Source organism: Varanus komodoensis, unplaced genomic scaffold, assembly GCF_004798865.1.
Source record: "Varanus komodoensis strain SLA01 unplaced genomic scaffold, ASM479886v1 scaffold5, whole genome shotgun sequence".
Lineage (NCBI taxonomy): Eukaryota > Metazoa > Chordata > Lepidosauria > Squamata > Varanidae > Varanus > Varanus komodoensis.
This window is the reverse complement of record NW_025336087.1, coordinates 36133642-36160882: the sequence shown is the minus strand read 5'-3', so window position 1 is coordinate 36160882 and position 27241 is coordinate 36133642. Positions and strand designations below refer to the sequence as shown.

The following is a 27241-nucleotide window of genomic DNA, read 5'->3' as shown; positions in this document are numbered from 1 at the left end:
CCACCACTGGGACAAGCTTGCAAACCTGTCCTAGACTGGGTAGATGGTATCATTATGCTGCTCCCAATTAACACCACCTTCATGCACAAAAAGCCCATCAAAAGGCAATTTCTTGCAAGTTACCTCTGAAAAAGGCATAGTGCTTCAAGAGTAAATGATGCAAATATATTCCAAAAACTCAAGGACACTAAAAAGTATCTTGCATGATTGAGAACAGATAAGTTGAATTTGCAAAACAGGTCTTTTCTCCGAAATTTTTCTTACTAAAAGGAAAACCCAAGATTTATTTTAAAAGTATCAACATACACGTTTTCTTAAGATAGCGTTTATTTGTTAGTTTAACATGAAAAAGGATGGTTACACTAGAATTTAAAAACACATCTAACACATTAAAGTAAATCTGTTTCCTGATTAAGTATCTTAAATGATGAAAAACTAGCAAAGGAATTTTGTGGAATCCTTCATCCGTTTATGATGCAACTGATAAACAATATTCTTTACAAATGTTCAGAGTAAAGTTTGCGTAACCTGATTGTGAAAATAGAAAAAAAATTCAGTACAAAAAGTCTTGTTGAATACATCTTTCCTTCCTCTTCCAAAAAGCATCTAAGGGTAAAAGGACAGAAAGCAGATGGCTAGTCTAATAATCAACCCCCCCACACAGTAGTTTATTACTTTTGAATGAGGATATTAAAAAAGGACCAGCATAAAAATGAGGGCTGTTCTTGAAAAAACAGTACATTATTCAGTGTCAATATTTCACATTTCAAAAAGCTATATATATGGGTTTCACTTACAAAAAACCTCCATCTCTGTGACAAAGGAAATTAAGGCCAGACACAGCTTTAAAATTCACAAAAGGAAATACAAAAATATGTTGTGCTTCCAAGAAGGCTCTCTTCTGCAGGAAGGGATTAACATAACTAAGGAATATAGATGACTGGCATTTACATGATTGCACAGCTTCTATTGCCTGCTCGTGGGTCTCCCTGTTTTAAATAGAAAGACAGCTTTAATTACATCTAGAGTTGACACATTTTATGTTATCTTTAAAAGATTTTAATATTTGATAATACAGTTCAATATAATGCGTACTCTGCCTTCTTTCCTGACCTATACGAGAGCAAAAAAATTAAGGTCAACTTTCCCATTAACAGTACTGTGGACATGAACAAGCTCATATGTGCATAGAAAGCTTCAGACACTTACCTGCTGTCAAACAGCAAATGTTCTAAGTTATAGCTTTCTCCTAGTTTTGATCAACAGCTATGATATAATGGGTTTATCACTTCCTAATATCTAATGATACAGTTATAGTAGCAGAGCAAAACAGACCAATGTGTATCCAACATGAGTAACCACCAATAAATTCAAAATTATTAGACAGATGAGCAATGATGATAATTAAAACACATACTCAAACCACTACTTTCCAATCAAGGTTCAGACAGAAAAGTTAGTACAAATGTATAGATCAAATCCATGTAGCAAGCAGAATATAAAATGCCACAGCCCTACACTATGCTTCAGATCTAACTGAATTCACACCATTGAAGTTTTTTTTTTTTTAATTAACTAATCAGAGAGGAATTTCAGTACCTCAAGACCTGGAGTGGCCTCTATGTGCCTTTATTTATTCACTGCATTTTCTATGTGACATACTGAACTCTGGGAATTTGTTCCTTACCACAAAAGTGCTATCATCTCTCCAATACCAATTCTGTTTTGGAGACTCTCAAGTTACTAATGAGAGACTATGGGCTTTGCTCAAGCCCCTCACAATGCTTATGTCTATTGCAGACCAATTTTCATTAGCTGTTAAGACTGCTGTATTTTAAGACCTTTAGATACCCAACAGGGTATTTAAGAAAACGACTTTTCTTCACTGAAAGAAGAAAAGGTTATATGGTTATATGGAAACGTTCTAGTTCAAGTGGATTTTAAAAAACATTCCAGCCTAGGCGATGTAACACTACTCTTTGATTATAATGATGCATGCAGGATTGATGCTAGGAAGGCAGTTTCAACAGCTGTATGCAAGCGAGAACTCTCACTGCATCCCTCTGACAGTGAATGAGAGAAGTGTGTGAATGATGTAGCCCTAAGGAGCAGGAGATCCTTCTCAAGAGCATGCATATAAAAAGCAGCATGCTGTCCCTTACAGAAATCTCAACAGTGCCTTTCCTGAGTTTAGATAGGTCAGTTGGTATGTGAGCACGTGCACACACACACACACATTCATACAAAGAAGAGCATTTAGCCAACCAGGACTTCTGCAAGGCATGAGCAGACAGAAACAGTACAGGCTAGACATTTTATCCCCTCATTTGTTTGAAAGAACCAGACCAGGATTTTGGTGATTTAGAAGACTGGGAAAAAACACTGCCCATGCCATCCATCACTTTCTACCATGGTATGCCTGGTGCCAATACAAGTTTGTGCTCTTACTAGGACTGAAACATTCTTTCGTTAACAGCAGTAACTAGACTGGTAGTTCCAGAACAAACAATACAAGTGGTTTCAATTTTGCAAGCACTGGTGCAAGAATGCTACTCCATGAATGTAGCGAAGACAGAATACATAGAGGAATTCACTCTTAAGAAATCACCAGAAGCTATCCTTTAAATGCCTTTGCCAAAGCCATTATAAAACTTTTCCCAGAGTTATATGGTTTCAGTCCTTGTAATACTTGTAGGGGTCCACAGATTGTGGCTAGCCAGTGGTTGCTAAGACCATGCTGCTCCTGTAGCACATGGGGATCTTCTCCCAAGCCTCATGCTTTGCAACTGAAACACATGTCTGGTCAGCAACAAAGCCCCGTTCCCCTCCTCAGTTCTAAGCTAGGAACTGGAGTATGGGGACTTGCTTTGGACCTTGCTTGCTAAGCATCCTGATCAAATTAACACAGAATAAGAACAAATCCCAAGCTTCTTCTGAACTTTGGGACTAGCAGCTCCAGGGTTAGGGGAAAGCCTCGAGCATGTCACCACCATGCCAGAGGCTATCACCAGATGCCTTCCCTAGAGAGCAAAATTGTGGCTCCTTGAGCACTTATACAATGTTGACAGAGTTCCACATAAAATATATTTTAAAGCAAACAATTATAGTGGAAGTTATAAACAGGTCTTAAAATGAATCATTTTTTAAGCTGGTGCTTTAAGAAAAAAAAGCAGATCAGTCGCAATGCCCCATTGTTTATTTCTCTCTAGTGGTTTACATGTTCATCTATTAAACCATTATCCAATATGCTTTCCTGCAAATGTCACTATTTGGAAGGTAATTATTTCAGATTTAAGGTACCTGCTGGTGGAAAAGATCCTCCTCTTCTACCACTTCAACTGGTTCTTCCTCTGCTTCTTCTCCCTCTTCAGCTTCAAGTAAAGTTGTTTTGAAGACTGTACTTCTCTGAGCAACCTCCTGGAATAGAAAAACTTGTTCTATTATCTAATGCTTTCAATGCCATGGTGATGTTAAGTGTTTTAGAAAATTTTAGGACATTTTTAGTTCTCTTCTGCTGATATCTTGTATTACTACTGTCAGTTTATAACCTGAATGGGCTTATTAAGTGGCATGAACACTTGCCCATGCACTATATATTCAAGTAAAAATACACTTTCCTCCACTTTTGAATAAAGTGTTACTAAGTTTCTACATTACCTCTCCCTGAGAGTTTTTCAATATAACTTTCACATCTTTGCCAGTACCCCAAGAGTTCTGGTTCTTCCAGATGAGGTCAGAAGGAGGACTGGCTGTTACTCCAGCATTAGCAGCCCATATCTGAAAAAGCAAAAAGATATACCAGATAGTATTAAAATACAACTTCCAGAGAAAAGATACATGCAAACTATGTATTTCACTAAAAGAGTAAAACTAGAGTGCAAATAGAAGCAAATGTATTACTGGAAACATAAACCAAAAAAAAAAAAAATCAATACAAATCAAAGTGCTGATTAGCTTGGATGCTGGCAAGTTTGGCAGAAGTATTAACAATCACAGTAAGAGCAGTTGTGAGGTAGAGTTAAGCAAAAGAGGTTTAAGCCCCCCACCCCAGTGTATTAATTGCATGCAAATGATCCCCTACCACCATATTCCTGTTTTCTCAGCCAAGCATTTCAGTAACAGTTTACCAGGACTACTGCACATGAAAGTGCAAGTTTACAACTTTTCAAAAGCCACTTAAGTGTCCCAGCAACTAGTGGCAACTATAAACTAACAAGGACCCCAAGCAGTTTCGCAGCACACCTGTGGGTATTACATTTCTATTTTCTTTGAAGAAGATTTCACTTACTGTCACAGTCTGCCCTGCCTTCAGCACATATCTTGAGGTATATTTATAAGTGACAGAAGTGTCTCCTATTTTTCTGATCATCTCCCAACCTCCCATTGGTTGATCCTAAGCAAAAACAGAAAAGTTTCCATGTCAAGCCATTACATATGTCTGGATGTTTAACCATTTATTTTACAACACAGATACACTGTACATTTTGGATGTCCTCTAGCCCTTTCTATTAACGTATCACTAATGTGGCCATTATTGCTTCAACTATAGCACATCTTGTTGCAAAAATATTTAAGATTTTCAATTCTGAATCACCTTAAACCACTTGAAGTTGCTGCTTCAGGAGAATATTTCAGTTTTCTTCCCACCCCCATCACCCAAAGGAATTATTTTCATGTATTCATTCATTTTTTCTTTCAAGGAAAGTGAAGTGCCTTAAATCATTTTCCTGCTGTTCTCAACCTTATCCCCACAACAACCCTGTGATGTACCTTGGTCTGGCTCAAAGTGACCCAGATGGCTTCCTTGGCTAAGCAAGAGACTGGAACCCAGATAGCTTAAGGCCTCTTAACTACTACACAACACTGGCTCATTTCCTCATATAATCTGTATTTAATCACCTACAAACATAGAGTTAGAAACCACTGGCTTTTTTAAAAAAAACATATGACAATTATTCATATACCTGATCAGAAGTGTTCTTCAAGCGGATGAATTTCCCATCCACATCAATCTCTTCAATGCAGATACTTCCAGTAGCAGAAGCTGAATGAGAGATGCTAACACTACTACTAGCCTCTGACTCTTCAACATCAACTCTCTTTCTCTTGCCCCTGGTGGTACGCACGCTGCGACTTGATGATGCCCGAGAGACTGTCACACGAGAAGAAGGGCTGGGACTAAGCTTCAACCTGAATAATAAGAGGAAATCCATAAAAACTCAGTAATTTTTCAGGTATGCTTCTCTTCTCCTCCCATCTCTCTCAGACAGGATTACAGCTAATTGCTTAAAATGATATGGTCTTCTCTGCATACATTAATTACCTGAAAGCAAGATTTCAAATGCATCCATTTTTACATACTTTCCCCACCACTGAGACTAATTAGATCTATATGTTTTCAACAGACAGCTGCTGAATTAAGTGACAGCTTAGGCCTTCAAAGAATATGATTTAACCTGGAGACAGCATGGGGAAGAAGGGCTCCAATCTGTCTTAGCTGATAGGCCCAGACAAGGAAAAGAGAGAGGCTTTAGGTCCAGCAGATGTGAAGCTGGTCCATCCCCTGGGACAACCTGTTTTAGAGTCTTGTGTCAGTTCTGGCTGACAGGAACAGCAGCAGCAGCTTTCTGCTTGCCAAGCTCTTAGTGAATAGAACAAGGGAATAGCAAAGCCCCACCATATGGGTGCACCTCAACCATATGCTAAAGCAGATATTTACAGCTGAACTAACAGTAAGGCAATTATATCAATGATCAGGACTTCCAAGAGAAGAAAAACTTTAGGCATCAGAAGTATTTTAGCTAGGTTCAGTTGTGGTCCAACCCAAACTACCCAGAGTGTCATACAGTTCCATACAGTCAGATGTAAGAGAACAGCAGTGTTCACACAAAAAGCTTAAGATAAAACGTGGGAGGGGTGCCGTTTACATGATGCTTTTTCTTCTTCCCTTGGATGTGGACTGTGTCAGCCTGCAGTTGAGTTGGGCAAGTGGTTGGGCTACATGAGCCTTAGTTTATTATCTATCCCTTAAATCACAAATTGTTCTTACCTTTCTTCTTCACCCTCTAAGAGCTTCCTGTATGCATTGATTTCCATATCCAGAGCCAATTTTACATCTAGCAGTTGTTCATAATCATTCAGCTGCTGCTGCATCTGATCTCTTATCTCTGCCATCTCTCTCTCTTTATCAGACAGTGTTCTGCGAAAATTGTCCCTTTCTTTAGCCAGGATATCCTCCAGTTCTTGCATTCTCTCTAGCCATCCCCTAGACTAAAATTTTAAAAGCAACAACAAAGATTCAACAATATTGACTTCCAAACACCGTTATGTAAAGATGCTAGTATTAAACACAAGGAGCCAAGTTAAGAGACACTTGGTTCCAGTTTTTAATACAAACTGTATATTGTGTAAGAGTTATTACTGTATCTATTTCTTCCTATTTAAAGTTGCAAAGCTGCTGACTATGGTTGCAAAGTAGTGAGAAAATACATGTAACAAATATTCTATCTTGTGCAAGAATAACTCAAGGAATTCATTGAAGAATTGCAAAACAGGCTCATCCTCAGAGTGAGGTATTTTCTTTTTAATGACACAGTGCGCATATGCTGGGGCAGACCTGAGCATGAAGAAAGGTAAGTTAATCAGTGCTGTTCTGTAGCCTATGCAAAAAGTGTAAATTTTAAGTGAAGACAATCCAAATTATATCATCTGTGTAATTATAAAAATTAAGAACACTGAAGGAACCTCAAATACATAAAATGTGTGATTTTGTTAATTATGGGAAAGAGACCAGATTCTGACCAATGGAAATCATATTCAGCCATCCCTCTGGCTTCTGAGATATCAGAAAGTACAGCCCACATACTTTCATTATGTAAGCAACAGAATTATCTCAGGAAGCTGAATTCTTAGCATTCATATGCTAGGCTTCTACAGAATTATACACTCTGCCTGCAGCAAGCATCCTCAGTCATGAACCAAAAACAAAACTACTAATACAATTTTATTACCACAAAGGGGGACAGCAGTTGGCACTGACTCATAGAAGATTGACAAAAAATACAGATTGCAACTGTAGTTTCCATAAGTATGTTCACAACTATAAAAATCTAATTCCGATTCAACTTTCCAGGTCCAGTTAATTGGAAAGTCATAAAAGATCACCCAGCAAAAAGTCTCTACATGGATAAGACTCCAAAATCTGCCCTCACTCTGCTCTGAAACTTGTTCTAGCCTTATGCTGGAGGGAGGCTGGTAGGGGGGAGAAATGTATTTCTTGCAAGGAATGGATTCCTTGAGATATAAATGCAATGTAATAATAAGCAGAAATTGTCCTGCCTATTTCCACATAAGGAAGTACTATTCATGGGTTCAGAAAAGGAGGGTTTAGCTGCATTCAGTATTACCACCCTTAACAACTCAGCCAAAGTATACATATGCTTTCCTTCTCACCTTCAGAGTCAGCCCTAGATAGTACACTGCTAAAGGGGAAGCAAAGCCTCCTGGCAAGACAAGCAGAACTAACCCATTCTGAAGGCTCATCAGACGCCTTCCCCTCTCCACTCACAGTACCCATCCTCTTCCTTACTCACTTCTGCCAGCTAGTGTTCACTGCTCAGATGTGTACATTATGTTGCAAGTCCTCACTTGTATAATCTATGAAGCATCTAAAAGTACTTATCTTCTAGCAGAATGACAAAATCAGGACCATGAATTCCTTACCTCTTTCTGTAAAGCAGCCAGTTGGGAAGAGAGACTATCAATGCGCATGCGACTTTCCATAAGTTCTTCTCTTACTGCATTAGCTGCTGAACTACACATTTCAGAGGAAAGCCTGGCATTCTCAAGCTGCAGAAAAGCAAGCAGAGCACACTCCACATTTGATCTCCCAAAAATACAGAAGCAAGCACTTGTACTTTTTTAAAGGTCTGCAACAACATTAAGTAAGGCATGAAGATTATGTAATACAGGAAAGCTGTCATGCAAGCTTTTCTTACAAACTGACAACTACATATGTAGCATTTCCCCGAGAAGACAGACTTCGAGACACAGAAGGTATACAGATTTTTTTTTTCATTTCCAACCATTGCCTTAAGGCACACTAGCTGCAAAATTATTTACTATTCTTATCACCTCTGCATGGGAACATTAAATAAGAAACAGAAATAAGATCAGTGTGGTCTAGTGGCTAAGAGTGCTAGACTGGGACTCAGGAGATCTGGGTTCTAGTCTCTACTCAGCCCATGGAGCTAACTGGGTGACTCTGGAGCAGTCACAGACTCTCAGCCCAAACTACCTCACAGGGTTGTTGTTGTGCAGAGGGAAGGAGACTTATATAAGTTGCCTTGAGTTCCTTGACAGGAAAAGGGCAGGATATAAATATAATGAATGAATGAGATTTGACAGGATGAGAAATTCACTAAAAATGAAAACCCAACTGAACTTTGAGTGATTCAAGACTAGTTTCTAATGAACCCAGTTCATTTGAAAGTATTGATACTGGCACAAGACATTTTTTAAAATTTCTCCTTCAGTTTTAGTTGACTTTTTTTAAAGCTGTCCAGTGTGGGCAAGTGCAGATTCACAAGAAAACACAGACTAACACTGTTTCAAGAACACCTTGTAGCATTAATATTTTAAGGTCAGTTAAGTGAAACAGAAGTCAGAGCTACAAGTTGATATAAGAAAAAGGGAGAGGGCGGACAAAAACAAACCAGATCCCTGCCCTTCAAACCTTTTGCTTGAATACGGAAAATAAATTTTCTGAAATATGCACTCTTCACTCTTTTCTTTACTAGAATGCACTCTTTTCTTTACTAGAATTTATATTCTACCTTGCTTCTTTACCTAAATAAGAGTGTGTGCTTTTTATTGTCCAAGGCTAAACTTGTCAACATATAGAGCTTGCTTTTTTAAAGTGTTCACATTTTGAATGTTGCTTTTTAAACCCATAGCTACCTAAAGAAGATCTTTAAGCCCAAGGTGTCTAAAAATTTGAGATTCAAGTTCAACACTATCTATTTCAAGTGCACAGCAAAGCTTCTACAAGTTATTAAAATCAAAAGACATTCAAAAGCAAGTATCATTACTTTGGCATGGTAAGTTTCTTCAAGCTCCTCCTTATACAATTTCACTTGTATATCATGCTGCTCTCTCATTTCCTGAAGTGCTTGGGCCAGTTTGTGTTCATATTCTATTTGACGCCCCGAATCCACCTCAACAAGACGGGTCTCATGCTTTCTTCGTGTCTCATTGATTTCCTAAGAATGAATGAAGAAAGTTACATGCTTATATTCAGGAAATCATGCAGTATTTTTCAGGAACACAACTTTGCCATACTAGATGGAAATATGGCCCTATTTAACCACTAATTGCTCTGTGTGGTGGTGAGCAGGTAAGCCTCACTTTATTCATGCTTGGGCTTCCTGAAGAACCTTGATAAAGGTCCAGAGACAGTTCTTTTCATAAGAGAGAGAGAGAGAGAGAGAGAGAGAGAGAGAGGGAGGGAGGAGATTCTGAACATGTATTTGGGTTAGGCAACTTAAAAGCATACTGTGAAAAAAATTCCTACAAGATTACTATAAAACTGGTACCAAGGCATTACTTTAGATAATTTAATGTGGTTCTTGGATTAAATTCAACAGCCTTTGCTTGCAATCAGTTCCAGGCTTCTGGCAAATACCACCTACCCCTTCCATGGCAGCCTACTGATCAGAAAGAAAGTGGGAGAGGGAAAATGGTGGTCGGGGTCACCTTTAACTCTGTTAACACTTTTAATCCACCATAATGATTCTCAGATTACTCCCATGGGAATGTGACCTTCAACAAAAAAACTGCCCAGACAAGATTTGGAACTTTAATTTTATTACCTCTTCATACATGTTTTTTCGGAATTCCAAGTCTTCAATCAAACTCTGACAACGATTTTCAAGATCCACTTTCAGTAATGTTTCATCTACCAGTTGTTTCTTGGCAGCTGCTAAAGCAGCTTCAAGCTTTAAAGAAATATTTATGGTAAATTAGTAAACCAGCTTGTATACACAACCAGGCAATTAGTGTACCATTCTTTCCCTAAATTATGATCATCCTACTATCTCCCACAATATAAGACCAAAGAGGAAAACTACTTCTGTCTTACCTGAGCAATATGATCTTTCAACTCTTCAAGCTCCCCCTCTAGACCTTTCTTATCACCAAGCGCTGTTGCAAGTGCCGCTTCTTTAGCATTTAGAGCAGCCTCAAACTCACGAAGCTTAGCCAGAGCTCCATTCAGATCAGACTCTTTTTTTGCATAGCTAGAATAGATAAGAGAAGTTCATTCTATGAGTGGGCAGACCAACATGTGCCTCCCCAGGTCTTGTTTTGCAGTTTTCTTGCCACTTGGACCCCCTCCCCAACCAATTCCTCCCCTCATGATGACATGGGACTGCAGTGACCTCTCGCAAGACTGCTAGCCCATTCTGCTCTCTTCTGAAGGTTCAGGAAGGGTTTTACTTCATGTTCTTGATATTTCAACTAGGAAAAGAAAACTCTTATTTCTGCATTATCATTTCTATGCCATCTACACATTAAATAATGACACTAAGTTTTCTTATAACAGATACAGCTAACTGGTATAACTTTTGAAGATCATGTTTCCTGATACCTGTCAGCTTATGAGCTTACCAGTATCTTCCCAACTAGTTTTATAATGCCAAAACTTTCCAGTCAGACCAGACAGAAGTTACAACTGCAGAGATACTTTGATTAAGTATAGCCCTCATTTTCAAAGAAAAAAGTACTGAAGAGGTCTTGGTAGTTACATTAAATCTGGAGAAAGATTCATGAGAGGAACAAGCAGAGTCTGCATAAAACAGTTTCTGTCCAAAAGTACCTGCTTCAGTTGACTTCAGGATTTTGTGGTTGCTTTTTTCAACTTCTATTTCTTTCTACCTCTCAAACAATAAAAACTAATACAGGTATATATAAAAACTAATATAGGTAATATAAGGGCTCAAAACGGAAGGATCTGGACAGGCTGTGAAGGTGGGTGGAGGACAATAGGATGGCATTCAACATGGATAAGTGCAAGGTCTTGCACTTGGGACACAGGAAAAAGTGTCAAAGGTACAGGATGGGGGACAAGTGGCTGGAGAGCAGCACTTGTGAAAGGGATCTTGGGGTACTTGCTGACAGCACGCTGAACATGAGCCAGCAGTGTGACACAGCAGTTAAGAAGGCAAACACCACCCTTGGAAGTATAGCCAGAAAAGTGGCTTCCAGATCTAGGGAGGTGTTTGTAATGCTCTACGTGACTCTGGTGCACCCACAACTGGAGTACCATGTCCATTTCTGGGCTCCACCTTATACGAGAGATGTAGCTAGGTTAGAATCGGTTCAGCGTAGGGTCACAAGAATGGTAGCCGGCTTGGGAGCGACGACAAATGAGGAGAGATTGAGGGAACTGGGTCTTTTTATCCAGGAGAAGAGGAGATTCCAAGGGAATCTTTTAGTGACTTATAGGTGTATGTGAGGAGTCATGACCTTTGTTCTAATGGGGCAAAGCTCAAGGAACCAGGCTTCAGGTTGAATGTCAGGAAGTACTTCCTGATGGTTAGGATCCCTAGGATATTCAATTGGCTTCTAAGGATGGTGGTTGAGGCCCCATCAGTGAGGGTGCTCAAGGAAAGACTGGACAACCACATGAGCAGAGCTGGTTGGAGGCAGGGGTCAGACTAGATGGCCTGGGAGGACTCTTCAGACTTGCTTTGTTTCTATGTTTCTAACCTCTGAACTCCAAGAAGTGCAAGCATCCTATGCAAGATGGGAAGAGTGTGTAAAGGTGAAGGTCATTTCCATATTCCTGCTGCTCCCAAAATCAACCAGAAAGGCAGTTTTAACAACTTAAATGTATCACTTCTGAGGGGGAAGAAGAAGGCTGAGGTACTACCAGAATATGTTGCATTCCCACCCCCCCCCCCACTCTGCCCCTGATTATCTACTTACAACCATAAAGAAAGATCCATAAACATGGATCTTTCTATGCCAGGTGTGGACAAGTGCAGCAAGTGAGGTGCTCCAGCTCCAGGGTTAGAGTTGGGCCTTTGGAGAAAAAAAATCCTATGGTACTCTAGACCCTGTGAAGAGAGCCATAGGATCATTCCACAAATTATACAAATGTATATTAGATTAGAACAGTAAGATAAATAAGAAAGTAGGTACTGCATATATATTGAGGTGGAAGAGTTGGGGCAGGTATAGGGAAAATGTTTTTTCCACACTGCTCTCATTTAAACTCAGAAAGAATTTTTAAAGTTATTAGTTGTTGCATTGACCCTTCTTTGTTATAACCTTTTATTTACAACTTTTATTTTATTGTATAAAATAATATGGGAATAAATTTTATTACTATTTATGTCATTTATGGCTCTTTTATATGTTATGACCTATAGTTACAACAATAAACTTATTGATTGAAGAGGGGAAAAAGCCATGGTGAGCCTCATTGTTCCTTGTGCTACTGGCTGGAGGGCCAAAAAGCAAGGATAGTTTAACAACCCAAGGTAAGCCCAATCATTTGTTACTGAACAACTCTACTGTGACATTCAAATTAGAAAACCATAGTCCAAGTGTTATCTAGGGTTTCATCCTGCTTTACAATTTTAACTGATAGGGAATATTTGACCCACAGTTCCAGTACATCAGGGGATGAGGAGTGAAGGGTAGAGAGCTGGAGTGCATTCCTGATCCACAGGACTAAAATTTGGTGCCTATTATATAAAAAGTTATTTATGATTGATTCAAGCTTGTACTCCAATGAAGTCAATGAAAAAGATTGCCGTTGAGGCTTAACTGATGCCAACTTTCAGTGCCAGGTTAAAACTATTCTCTAATGCAGGACATTTAACTTGTTACTATTGTACTGGGGCTTTGTTAGCTGCATAAACAAGTCTTATGATGTAAGTAAACATACATTTTTTAAACTTAGGTTTAAACTTGTATGGATTTTTTTTACATTTTGATTGCTACTTTATTTTATATTGTGTTGTAAACCTCCCAGAGAGCTTCAGCTATTGCATGGTATAAACAAACAAATGAGTTGGGTGGGGAATTTCAGCATGCTTCCTTAGGAAGGTTGCAACACACATGGAAGTAGGGAATTACTTTCTGATAAGATGATGAGTGACCTCTGTCTTCTTTTTTACTTGAAGCTTTAACATCGCATAATTCCCAGTGGTGCTGTATGGGAATGGAGTGGGAATGGTTCAAACAATGTTCTTAGAAGTGATATTTAAGCATCAGGCTGTTCTATTCATTGGCATATCCTTGGTTTTAAAAAAAGAAAGCAAAGTGTACAGAGACTACTCAGCTACCTTACCAAAAAGGGTCTCCACACTGCTGTACCATAAATCACCAACTGAACATTATCTACTGATAGAATGTTCAGATTAGTTTTAATTTATATTTTCACTGCAACTCAGCCACAAGATTATTCAGTGGAAGTGAGCCAATTACTTATCTCTCAGTCAAATCTAACCCATAGGTACTGTAAAAACAGGGAATGATCACGCATGCCAAAGTGAATTCCTCAGAAAGAGAACAAAATGTAATTAAAAGATTCAACAATATTTGATTTCAGTGTCTGCCACTGTTTGTTCTTTCTAATCTGGTTGCAAGATCTTGTTGCTGCCACCTGTCCCACTTTATGCTTGTGCATAAAGATTGAAAATATTACACAATTTAGGATATAAATTTCCAGACAGACTTAACCAGACAAGCATTTTATTCTTGAATGCTCCCCAGCCAAAAACAAACACTAGAAACAATATTTTGAGCCATATTGAATTAAGGAAAGTTCAAAGGTGATTTCTTCATTTGGGATACCTTGACGTGTATATGGGCCATACCACAAAATCAACACACATGTCCCCACTGACATGAGATAAAGAATAAAGAATTTTAAGTCTATACTTCAGGAGATCCAGGAGCTTAAGCAGTTTGTCACAGCCATACCATGTCTGACACATCACTCAAATATGTACAGGTAGATTAAGCAGTTTTATGTTGAATAAACAGCATTCATGACAAATTTTTAAAAAGTGGCCACACCTTGTAGTATTAATTCATTTTAAGAGAGAGGTCCAAATGTACAGGCGGGCAACAAGTACTTTGCCTGAGACAGAGTAGGCCATTAGCACAAGGAATGTATGATTGGTTGAGAAGAATGAACTGCAGCTAAGAAAGAAATATTCCTTTATATGATATAAACTAACTCTTCCACTAAAAACCTTCACTGCACTTTTAACATATTGATATGGGACAGCTGTCTTAACTTTGCTTACTCTGAACAGTTGTTCTTTGCACCAGCTGAAACATAGTCAACACTTACTGAATCAATCATGCCATTGTTCTTGGTAACAGGCCCATGATAAATGAGCATTTTAATATATTTTGTATATTATATATATACATATACATATAATAAATGTGCATAGAAGTTTACTAATAAATAAATATTTCACAATACTTTTAAAAAGGGAAGTATTAATTTAAGAAGACAAAAAAATAAGTTTCTCTAAGAGAGATGTTAATGTTCCTGTAACTGGGTGGAAATGGGAAAACTTAATATCCATATCCACAAGGTTTCCTCTTAGGCTTTTCCACAATAATATTGGCAGCTGCTAACAAGTAAAAGATATAGCTCACACTTGCAGCTGTGCACTTTGTGTCAAGGGGATCCTCTTGCTGTACTGCTCAATCTAGTAATTCCAAAAGGTAGTCCAGACACTGAATAGCAACATAGAACTTCCATATACTAAGTACATTATTTATGCTACTACTACAAACAATATTGCCTCTAAATTATGTTTTGTTGAAGTTTATTTAATTCCATTTTATATTCCTTTCTGAGAATAAGTGTTTAATCACAGGGGGGAAATACTGGAAGATTACAGAAACAATTACTTAAGATTACAGATGCCACCAACATTTACTTATGTTGTACCTTTGTTTTCCAAAATAATGCATAAAGAGCAAAACTACAATGCTTATATCAGTTCTGAAAAATTTTGCAGACAACTAGTAATTGATTTCACTAGTGTGATCTGAGCATTTGCTTTTGAAATTCAGTAGTATAATATCTACAGCATATGTTTCTCCAGCAAACTAATCTAGTTTATTTTGCATATATTCTGTCATGCAGTGGAATTAGTAATGAAGCAAGGGCAGGAAATGTTAAGCACCTAAATTTGTATTTCTAATACTATAATACACTGCAGCATAATAATAATTAAATAATATAGTTAGGGTTCGATCTAGATACTGTTCTACAGTACACTGCTTGAGGAAAGGATTTCTGCATCCTCTCTTCCTGCCCCTGAACCCCCGTATGTCCTCCAAATCTGCTCTGGAGGTTTGGGAGAACATCTGGAGGGCAATGTCTCTCCCATTGCAGCACCAAGAATCTGGATCCAATCCTTATACAGGCGGGAAATAAACCTTACTTGCTGCTACATGTGTGTGACATTTCTCCCAAGGGCATAGCCCCTGACTTTTAGCCATTGTTAGAATAGCAAAGGACTTCACCCAGAATTGTACACTTAAAGTTGATCCTAACATTAACACAGAAGTCAAATATTACTTAAAAACAGCAAGCTGCCTCTGCGGTATTGCACACTTCATTCTTAACTTCCAATTAACAACCTCACTCTGTGATGCTGAATTCATCCTAAAGAAATTTGACAAGACACAATACCCAACACAGAGAACCACATATTTGGGCATTTTGTTTGGGCATGACATAACCTAAAATGAGAATTAACAGTGGAATTCTGATATTATAGTGATAAAGTTTAGATTTATTCCAATGTGAACATACATATCTCACCTCTCCTAAAAGCTGTAAAGGTGCTTCAATGTGGGATGCAGTGTACTAACTTTGTCTTAGTATGATGCAGTTGCACTAAATCCATCTAACATAACCTGACTCAAAGCTCTGTAAATTGGATTCAATCATTTAAATTTATACACAAGTCACAAAGAACAGCTTCATAATTGGAACATCATGACAAGTTAACATTAAATTAGGACATGCAGCCAGTTCTGAATTTCCACTTTTGTCCAATTACATTCAAAATTAGTTTTACACTGCATTTACATCCCCACTATTCTTCCTCTTGTGAGGACTCAAGGTAGTTTAAATAACTCCATTTTATCCTAGCAACTTGCTTTTTCATTTTTATTGCCGTTCTTTGCTTTTCACCTTGTTTTCCTTCACCAAATAGGTATGGAACTATTTGCCTCTTCTCAGGATATATAAGGAACTCGAATGAACCCTGATAAATTGTGTTCTGCTCACTCTCCTGATTCAGTGATGCAATCAAGTATTGTGCAAACATCTGCAGTTCCTCTTGAAACCTCTACTGATAACTAACTACTGGCATATACCCATCAGACTTTAACACAGAATGGGCAATCACAAGATGAAAAATGTTGGCCAGTAAGGGAACAATGCAGTAGCAGCTGCAGTGATGAAAACAAAAGGATCCTCCATCTTCAAGCTAAAAAGAGTTGATTGGGAATCCCTCATATATTGTGCTTCAAAGGGTTTTCCAAATAACTTGGCTATCCAGAGGACCTATCTGAGGTGTTTCAAGTATATTCAGAGCTCAGGTTGACTGAGGCATGCCTCTGCTACCATGCATCAAGGCAAGAAATGCTTTAGCTGACTAAGAACAGTCAAATTTATAGCCCCTGCTTCACGCATCAGGACGAAAGAATAATTTCCTCCACTTGAGGTCTAAACTGCAAAGACCCCAAAGAACCACGAAATATATTGCCCTGAATGGGATGTGGGGTCCTTTGCATGTTTTCAAGATGAAGATAAAGGTATCAAAATACTCTCTGCACCTCTCTGTAATAAAAGTAAACTTAATAACATTCTTTTGGATTGTCACCCAACAGTCTTGAGGAAGTCTGCCTTCTTACTTAGTAATACAACTTTCTAATTGTTACATAGTGTTGCAGAAATGCTTTCTATGCCATCTATAATAGAGATTAAACTGATGCTGTCATACTTAGGACATATCCTGAGAAGGCAAGACTCAATGGAGAAGACAATCATGCTAGGGAAAGTCAAAGGCAGAAGAAGCCCAAATAAGAGATGGAATGACTCCATGAAGGAGCCACAGCCTGGAATTTTGAAAAGCTAAGCAGGGATGTCAGGAATAGGACTTCTAGAAGGGCTTTCATTCATAGAGTTGCCAAAAGCTGGAGATGACTTGACAGCACATAACAACAATGACCACAAAAGATATTACAACTATTTTGTGTATAACTCCTTCACCTATCCCACTACTGAAAATTAAAGAGTGCTTTGTGTTTTAAAGAGTACAGATTCAGAAGAACCCTGTGCTATAGATTTCCTATCATGGTACCTTTGAATACTGTTCTTTAAACCTATTTTAATGTAGAAAGCTATCATGGCAAAGAGAAGACTTCTGTCATTCCTTTTCTTTATGGCCTACTTTCCAAATGCAGAAAGAAGCATGTAAGCATGCATCCTGAAATGGTGCAATCCTAGAAGGGCTATACCATATGTTTTCCCCAGGTATCTGAATAAAGTCTAAGCAAGTTGTCACAATCACTCATGTATCTATCTATAAGACAGAAAGAGGCCAAATATGATATATACCAGTATGAGAAACATTAGGCCAGAGGGCCACATCCAGCCCTCCAGGGATGCCCAGAGAGCACTTACCCCTTTCCCCTGATCCAATCCCCTTTCTCTGAACCATCAATGCTTTGCTGTTTTCATGACTTCTGTGAAATTTTTGCTCCATTCTAATAGGTTGAAATACTTCTAATACGTAGCTACTAACAGTAAGTACTTTAACCTATAATACCCTGGTATTTTTGCATCTTGATCTACTCTCTTTTGTCTTCAGGCCCCACACCCACCAATAGAAAATAGCCCTTCAAATCTTCTCCTTTGGCAGAAAGGTCTGCACCAAATACATACCAACACATGCATGAATGCCAAAGTTAATTTCTCCCCTTTCCCCCACCCATGTTTTAAGAAAAACATTTAGTGAGGAATCAATTTAAAGAAGAGAACCAAGGCCAAGATGAAGAGTTGTGTACAGAATCTCCCATCTTCAGGCCAGCTCAGATTTAGCATAGCTACTCTTCCGGATTTTTTTTTTTTTTGAGCACTCATCTTTTAACTGGTATGATGCTTTCACTGATATATTTACTATTCAGCTCAATTATGAAAAGCCTTTTTGCCCTACAAGTTACTCCCCAGAAAAGGCTCTAACTAAAATGTAGTAGGAAGTAAAATTAGCAGCAAAGTTCTTCACAAAAGCCAGAATTTACACCCTCATGGCTTCCCCACTCATAGCTCAACCTTCAACCATTGCCACTTCTATTCATCAGCCAATACATGAAAATAAGAAAAATAAATACAAGTTAACATGTGTATATTTTTCATTCATATACCTGTCATAATCCACTTATAACCAGATACCATTTGGGAGACTTAAGAGGTTCATAATATGTGCATCAAAATCACAAGGGCTCATACCTGGTTCTACAAGAGTATATGTACCATCTGCCTTTCTTCTTTGCCGAAATGTCAGGCAATTTATTCTTCCTCCCAAGTATAGATGTTTATATTCAAACACACCCTCCTCACAAAACCGAAAACTATTATTTAAGGTTATTACTAATGTTGAAAAGCACCTTTCCCAAAGGCTGAATGCTTGCCCACCCAAAATAACACCATCACAAATCTTGCTGGGAAAGCACAATTACCTGGAATATAATTTTGAATATGATGAGAACAATGCTTTGAACTCTGATTTACAGTGCACACAAACCAGTTAGTGGTTCAAAGATGCAAGCTGAATCAAGCAAAATTTACATTCAGTTAAAAGAGAGACGCCACAAGTGTAAGAGCAAATGGCACAAAAAATTCTTCTTAGCAAACAGTATACTTAGAGAAAGGATTCAAGCTGCAGGCCATATTCAACCATCCAAACACACTAAAGCAATTTTATCTGATCCTTGGTAGTCCTACAAAGTTTTATTCGGGATCTGTTCGTTAAAATGTTTGTTCACAGTTTCACTTGCAAGGAAGTAACACAAAGATTCAAGATAGAAAATAATATATCCAATGTGTATTTTGGCAGTTAGCTGCTTTTACTGAGTTTTACTAGAGTCAGACTTTTAACAGGAAAGAGCCCTCCCACCATGCATACACCACATACGCTGAATAATCAATCAAATCATATATACAGATCATTGATACTGTTTTTAGGACCCTTGATCTAATCTTTTTAGCAGGCATAAAATATAAAGATACTTGATTACACACAGAGTCTTATTTACCAATAGTTTACACATTTGTTCTAAGTTCTATCATTCTTCATAACAAAGGTGCAAGAAGTCTTCCCCGGAACTGGCAAACAGTGCACAGAATACACAACAATATTCTCTATTTGTAGATCAGCCCCTTTTCCAAATTGTTGAAATAGGGAAGTATTTGCATACCATACACCCAAGTATGAAGACATCTCTTATATCTCTTTAGGTTTTGTACCAAATTCTTCAACTATTCCTGAATTCATTTGCTCTAACTACACATAACAAAATATATTTCTGGCTCTCAGACCACAGCCTGAGTAGAACAGTGGTCCCATGAGAACATATAAGTTCATAGAATCATAAAATTGTAAAGCTGGAAGTGGCCAGAGGGCCATCAAGTCAAACCTCCTGCCCAGTGTAGTACTCCCAAGTTAAACCACCCCTCTCAGATGGATGTCCAGTTGCATCCTGAATGCCTCTAGTGTGGGAGAGCCCACACCCTTGCTCGGTAACTGGTTCCATTGTCCTACTGCTTTAACAGTCATTCTTCTTGATGATCAGCCAGAACCTGGCATCTTGTAACTTGAGACCATTATTCTATGTCTGAACTCTGGGATGATTGAGAAGAGATCCTGGCCTTTCTCTGTGTCAAGTACTTTTGACAAGTACTTTCAAGTACCTATCATGGACTATTGAGGACTATATCTCCCATCTTCTCTTTTCCAGGCTGAACATGCCCAGTTCTTTCAAGATCTCCTCATATAGCTTCATTTTCAGTCCTCAGATAATCCTTGCTGCCATCCTTTGAACCCTTTCCAGCTTGTCTGCATTCTTCTTCAACTGTGGTGACCAGAAGTGGACAGAGTATTCTAGTGCCTAACCAGTACTGAATATATAAGAACTAGTACTTCATGTGCTTTGGGACTGACACTTCTATTAATGCCATACAGGGAGCCCAGATATAGAGGTATATAAATCCATGAAAGAAAAAAAATGCAAACTAAAATAGCATTTGCTCTTTTTGCAACCACATCACATTGTTGACTCATATTCCAAAAACCTTCTCACTTTGCAGTATTGTTGAGCCAAGTAATCGCCATCTTGTATTGATGCATTCATTTTTTTTCCTAGGTGCAGAACTTCACATTTGTCATTCTGTTGTTTTCATCCCAGTACTTCAACTTCCCTAGATCACCTTGAATTTTCTTTCTGTCTTCCAGGGTTTTACTATCCCACTTAGTTTTGTGTCATTTGCAAACTTGATAATTGTTCCCTGCACTTCCTCATTTAAATCATTAATAAAGATGTTCAAGAGCACTGGGCCCAGGACTGAACCCTGCAGTCCCTCATACATTACCTCATACAATACCTCTCCCCAGTTTGAGAATGTGCCATTGATGGGCACTCTTTGAGTCTGATTCTATTAGCTAACTCTGGATCCATCTGATGGTTGTTCCATCTAGCCCACTTTCTGTGAATTTGCTAATCAGGAGATCATGGGGCACTTTGTCAAAAGCTTTGCTGAAGTCAAGATATATTATGCCTGCAGTATCCCCAGTCTATCAGGGAGGTTACATAATAAAAAAATGAAGAAGTTGCCTACTTCCAACTTAACTGATAAAGTCATAAGCAGTACTACGAAAACAGAAAAATTGCGGAAGGACACACAATTTCTTTGCCTGGTCATCACTGTCAAAGTTATCACAAACTAGTATGCCTAAGCCATTGTTTAGTTCTAAGGTTGCAAAGGAATGGTACTAGATGCAAAGATTTAAGAACTCACTAAACCCTACAGTAAACTGTTCTTCAAGCTTAACCTTGCCTTTCACCTTAAAGCATGCAACTTAGGAGTTATCCTTTATACAGACAATCTGAATCTACAACTGTAAAAAGAATACAAGGTCATTTTAGCCTAACCAGTCTCAAAATGGTAGAAAGCATTAAGAATACTTTTTAAAAATCTCTTCAGATCTCCCCATATCTCATGAATACACTACAAAAAGACAAGATTACTTTCAAATCAATGCAAATGAGTTCACATTAAGTTAAATAATCCCGGTAAAACAAATGAACACGGTATTCTCTAGGTCACAGAGAAAGTGGCAGTAGTTTTGTTAGCCAAAAGGATTATTCTTCTTCTTAGTTTGGAAAATACCAATTTAGTTGTTCAACAGTAACATTCTGCATTGAAGGAAGAGGATCTTCTATCACCTGAAGCTGGTAATTTATTTTCCGAAGGCATGTTCCCTCCAGTTACTAGATAAAGCTACTTAATTTGGATTCCATTGACTTTTTTATCCAGTATGCTATGTAAAATGATCTCCAGCTTCATTAACACCTGTGTGTAATTTCTATCTACTTCTGTTTCAGTTACCAAGGAACCTGACTGTTTCGCCTAAATAGGTAGATGGTTCTGAAGTTCTATTTTCAAAACCTAGGGACCAACTATTGTTTGTTTCTTCTTGCTTCCTGGCAATCATTGGGAGAGTCCTTGATGAAACATGCAGCCATCCCAGTACCTGGTAAGGCCTAATCTGAGTATCTCCATCCCCGCATTTTCTGTTTCAAAACTAATCAAAATACAGACTCCAGAACTTGAATATTAGCCACTCTCCCACTACCTCTCTGTTTTGCAAACTTGCCTAATGGAGTATTCCAGAGAACTCAGAAGCTTGCACAGTATTTTGTGAAGTCTGAGTTGGCCAAAGAAAAGTTAACAGTAACTCAGATTTTGGAAGTTTACAGTTAAGAAAGTTTACAAAGTTAACCTGCAGAAGCCATCAGTGAAAAACCTTCTGATACCAAGCATTAAATATTTTTAAAGGATTTAATAGCTTTAAGAGTATTTAGCAGCTCTACTGTAAGCTCACCCACCAACCTGAGATTACAACTGCACTGCACTGCATCATGGCCTTCATGTAAGCTCTATGGAGCAGCATGGCCAGAAGAAATGGCTTTGCAACCTATGACTCAATACAGAGGGCACAAAAACAATAGGGCAGGCATTTGCTCCAGATAGCTGCTTCAGCCACTCTCTTGCTATGGCATATGCAACAGCAGGAAAGCAATGTCAGGATTGGCAAAATTTGCCATGATTTCCACTCTGCTTCCTGAAGGGTGGCTCATTCCGCTTCATGGGAAGACTGCCCCATTACTGAAGCAACTTGACTAAGAACTCAAAGACTGCTGATTTTTACACTGGCAACACTGAGTTTAGATCATATACCTACCAAGTATAAGATGGCATAAAAACAAAAAATTAACAGAATTACTGCACGTTTCTCTAGAAAACGTATTTCTGATACTACCAACAAAACAAAACAAACCCTCCCCCCAAAAAAAACCCAGAGCAGAGGAAACTGGAATACCTAAACTGTGTAAGGGCATATAGAATCTGTAAAGTTAGATGTTTCCAATACCTCAGACATACAGTACATACTCCAAAACTGCCAAGTGCCGAGCATCCGCTCATGCAAGGAAGCAAAGGCAGCTTGCAAAAGCAATCTATCTTATTTCAAAAAATAGGGAGAATACTTTACTACCCTGGGAATGTGAACTGAATTACTCACATAATCATGAGGGTTGGGGCAGAGGAAGAGAAAGGTATATGCTAATTTTATTAGCAAAGCAGCATATGTGCCTGACTACTGAATACACTTCTCTAGGTAGGCACCACAGGTATTCAACATGTAAATGTGATGTGCTTTCAGTTCTCACACACTTCTGACACCAGAATGCTAATGCTTCACTGCACTCTCATAATGCTGGTTTATAAACCTTAAAAGTTATAAACTGCCTGAAGCAAGGCTAACTGAAGGATCATCTCCTCCCATATCATCTCCTTCTGGTCCTGAAGATCATCTGCAGAGTCCTTCCTCCAGGGATTTCCACTGAATGAGGTGGCTAGAAGAGCTTTTTCAGTGGTAGTATTCTGATTATAGAATGTCCTCCCCAGAGAGGCTCACCTCATCTCACCTATAGTATGATTTTTATTTCCTTCAGCTTTTATGTCTTGGAGAATTGTATTTTTAAAATGTTATTCCTTTTTAGATCTTTCTTTTTAAATTCTGTTATTTTAAACTGTTTAGGTCTTAAACATTATGCTTTCTTTTATATTCATATGGTTTTATGTTTTAAGCCATCCAGAACACTCTTGCTACTGTGCAAACATAATAAACAATAATAATTCTTAAAAACAGTTCTTGAAGAAGAACTTTAACATAATGTAAGATAAAATTAGTATGGTCATATTATATTTCAAACACTTCTTGTAAAATCTATTAAAGCAAAGACAGAAAAACAATCCCCTTCCATTTTAGCTGTACAAGGTACTACTAACTTTTTACATTTCACTAAAAGATATATATAAGCACAGTAAATATCCATTTAAATGTCATCCACATTACCAAAAATACTGGTAACTATTGTTAAGATTGCAGTTGAATACAGAAAATATCAAACATGGCCAAATCCACCCAAAGTTCATATTGGATTCTTTTTCTTAGAAGACCGGAAGCCCATCATGAGAACACCAGAGAGAGTTGCCACAGGAACAAGCAGGGCTTCTTTTCATTCACTTAAATACAAGCACACTAGCTACAGCACATGGCAGCAGCTGGAGGAATCAGAGTAATGTATTCTCTCCTAGAAAAAAAAAAAATGAATGGGAGGAAAGGGGAGGGGACAGCAACATACTCAGAAAGTATGCTTGAATCTCATTTCTTAATGGAACAAATAAATGAAATTAGTGGGTAAAGGATCTGCTTGTAGACACCCCATCTGGTCACAGTTCCAAGCCAGAACCTTACAAGCAAGCACTTAAAGTTGCAAACATACTGAGATGTATATATAAAGTAACTTGAAAAGGAATGGAATTAACCATCTCCAGCTATCACCCAGCACACCCTTATCAAATAGGATACTGAGGCCATAGGAACATACTAGCAACCCCCCCAACTGTCAGAAGCAAGCATTCCACTAGGGAAAGATTAGGAAAATAAAAGCATCTCTGCTTGTGCTTGCAAACAAGGGAGAAATCGTCCTCATTTGGAGCATAGGATTTCTTCATAAAGGCTAACCGCACTTTGGCCCATGTTAACTCTCTCGTGCAGAATGCAGGAGGGACATCAGGCCCTGGGGGCGACATATGCATTTAGGGGAGTAGGGTGTGGCGATATTAAGCCTGAGGCGAGAGGGAGGGGCTCGCCGGAGTTATTCAGGAGTGAAATGGCGAGAGCTTGAGGGCCAGTTCTTTGCCAGTGACATCAAAGAAGGCAAAACGAGACAGGCAGGACTCCACTCGCCTTATCAGCAATTTCTTCTGCTTCAGCAGCCACATGTCCCCATCAAGATGCAACGTAAAAGGAAGGAGCCTCTCAGGGACGATGGGGAGCCACACGTTTCGGACTAGACCACCCCTACAATGCCTATCCACGCACGCTCTCACCGTTACGGGAGCGAGATGGCCGGGCAGGTTGCGAGGAGGCAGGCCCGGACGAGAGCGCACACTTACTTGCCAAGGAGCTGGTCGTGCTCTGCGCGGGTCTTGCCCAGCTCGATCTGCAGCTTGGCCCTCTCTCGAGCCGTGTCGTCCAAGCTGCGTCGCGCATCGGCCAGTTCGGCCTCATAGAGGGACTTGAGGCCGGTGAGCTCCCGGCCGCGCACCTCCTCGCGTTCGGTGACCTGGAGATGCAGCGAGCTGTTCTCGATCTCCAGGCTCCGCACCTTGTCAATGTAGACGGCCAGGCGGTCATTGAGCTCCCGCAGGTCCTCCTTCTCTTGCAGGCGGGTGATGCGCGTGGGGCTCAGAGGGGTGCTCGCCGCGCTGCTCCGGGTCCGCTGCCCGACTGGCGTGGAGGCCGCCACCGCAGCCGCCATGGCGCGAACAATGCGCGGGGAAGCGAGAGGAGGGGGGAGAGGAAGAGAGGGAGCGAGTAAGGCGGGAAACGGGGGGAACTGGTGAGCTCAGGGAGGCGGACAGGAGGAAACTAAGCGCGGCAGAGAGGGGTTAAAAGCTGCCGCAAGAAGGCAACTTGCAAGTGCAAAACAGCCCCCCGATTAGATCAACGATAAAAACCTTTCTCTCGGCTCAGTCGCGGAAGCAACGGCGCCCCAAAAATGAGAAACAAAAAGGCAACCCTACAGAAAGCGAGCTGGAGATGTCAATGAATGAACTCAACACTCCGAAGGCAGAGAAAGCGAGCAGGCGGGAAAAAGAGGAAATCAAAGAGGAGGAGCGAAAACAATTGAAAGCGTTTCTGCAGGTGCCGGAGAGAAATGGATTTTTTTTAAAAAGCAACCTAAGCAGGCGGATAAAATGGGTGCAAATGAAGCAAGGAAGCACACACAGACGCGCGCTGGTCTCTGCTGCTAGAAGAAACGAGCCCCTCGCCCGGCCGCAAGGCAGCGTGCGTATGCCGCCTCCAGCCGCTCCTCCCCGGGCAGAACGAAACAAAACAGGCGGGCTCAGCGCCGACCCAATATGGCCGTCGCGCGCTAAGAACGAGGCGTCCCTCCCCTGTCTTCCATCCTCTCGCCGCAGTTGCCCGCTTCACGTGACCAAGTCTGAGCCAATGGGGCGGCGAAGCGCGCCAAGCCGCGCTCTTCATCGAGGTCTAGACGCTAAATTCAAAACCCGCTGCTTGCAACTGTCAGCGAGGTGGTGGCGCGCGCAGCGGGTGCGCCCTCTCCCAAAACCGATCCACCGCCCCCTCGCGCCTAGCTGCAGCCGTTTTTTGCAGCCTCTGTCGCCTCCCCCCGCCAGCCAGTTTGGCTTCCTTTCTTAGAAGCTGCGGGAGGCAGAAGAGGAGCACTGCTGCTTCTTGATCCTAACACCCTTCTGTCCCTTCTCCCTTTTGCAGTTTTTTTTTTTTGTGTGTGCGTTCTGCACCGCTTTCTATTTGAGCATCCCCTCTGCCCAGGCTGGTCAAGGGGCCCCTAGAAATACACGGGCGAGGTGTTGCTTGCCCAGCCTGCAAAGCGGAACGGCGGGGTGAACTTTGTGTTACGGGAGTGCCGCTCAGGATGACTTGGAAGCGAAGGTTACCTGTTGCTGTTTCCAGCATGAATGTTTCTCAAGGACCTATTTCGGTCGAGTTAAGAAAGGTGGCCCCAAATACTTGCACACGCCCATACAGCCTGCCAACATTCGTATAAACGTGGAAAAGCGACCAAGAACATCGCGCACGGCTATACTCTGGATGAATAGGTGCAAGTCGCGCAATCGGATTCATATTCACTGCGAAGGAGCAATTTAATGGGGTTTAATTCCAGGACGCTTTTAAAGGATTTCAGCCATAGAAGCGCAGCCTGAGACGATTCCCAGCACGGAATAGCTCGTGGGTGTGGGAGACCCGCGATGTCCCAGGAACAATAGGACAATGGAAGGGCCGACACCCTTTCCCCACGTGCTGTAATCCCAGTCCCCGCGCCTATTCACGTATTTAAAATCTTGTCTTAAAAAGAAAAAGTTCTTCTTTTTTATTTCTTCTTTTTCCTTACGTCCAAATACGTTAGTTTTAATCACTGTTGGTTTTAATTCCTTGTCAATCGCCCAGAGCCTATGGGAATGGCTAAATTACATAAAAATTAAAATAATAAATAAAGTCATTTCTTATACTGATTTATTCTGTTCGCTTGATGTTGAAATCAAATCCTGCTACTTCCTCTCTGGGAAAGGCAGCAAGTTTCCTTTCAGCTCAGCCTTCTACAGGGGGAACCAACTTGTTGCAACTTAGTCTCCTCCCTGCTGACCACAAACATTCAGATAAGCCCTGACTCATTCGCGGAAGTATATGGGGAGTCTTGATGACACTGTCTGCTCGCCACCCTCCCGTTTTCCCACCACCCCTTTTTTCCTTACTACAGAAAAGCCATTTAAGGAAAAATAAAAAGCAGC

At 39.9% G+C, this 27241-nt stretch overlaps 1 protein-coding gene across 1 annotated transcript; it reads right to left on the bottom strand.

Annotated features, from left to right (window-relative positions):
- Positions 1–309: 309 nt before the first annotated feature.
- LMNB1 (lamin B1) lies at positions 310–25830 on the bottom strand. The gene is made up of 11 exons (XM_044446494.1): positions 24857–25830; positions 10139–10295; positions 9870–9995; positions 9090–9260; positions 7723–7848; positions 6050–6270; positions 4965–5190; positions 4289–4393; positions 3658–3777; positions 3301–3417; positions 310–989 (listed from the first exon to the last, which is right to left on the bottom strand). Exons 1-11 carry the CDS (start codon positions 25219–25221, stop codon positions 948–950), a joined length of 1776 nt encoding a protein of 591 aa, XP_044302429.1. The 5' UTR covers positions 25222–25830; the 3' UTR covers positions 310–947.
- Positions 25831–27241: the final 1411 nt, after the last annotated feature.

Coding starts and splice junctions, on each gene's coding strand:
- LMNB1 (XM_044446494.1), bottom strand. CDS start 25,221: ATGGCGGCTGCGGTGGCGGCCTCCACGCCAGTCGGGCAGCGGACCCGG. Junction 9,996..10,138: donor TGAAAGATCATATTGCTCAG/GTAAGACAGAAG, acceptor ATTTCTTTAAAG/CTTGAAGCTGCTTTAGCAGC. Junction 3,778..4,288: donor AGGCAGGGCAGACTGTGACA/GTAAGTGAAATC, acceptor TTGCTTTTTCAG/ATATGGGCTGCTAATGCTGG.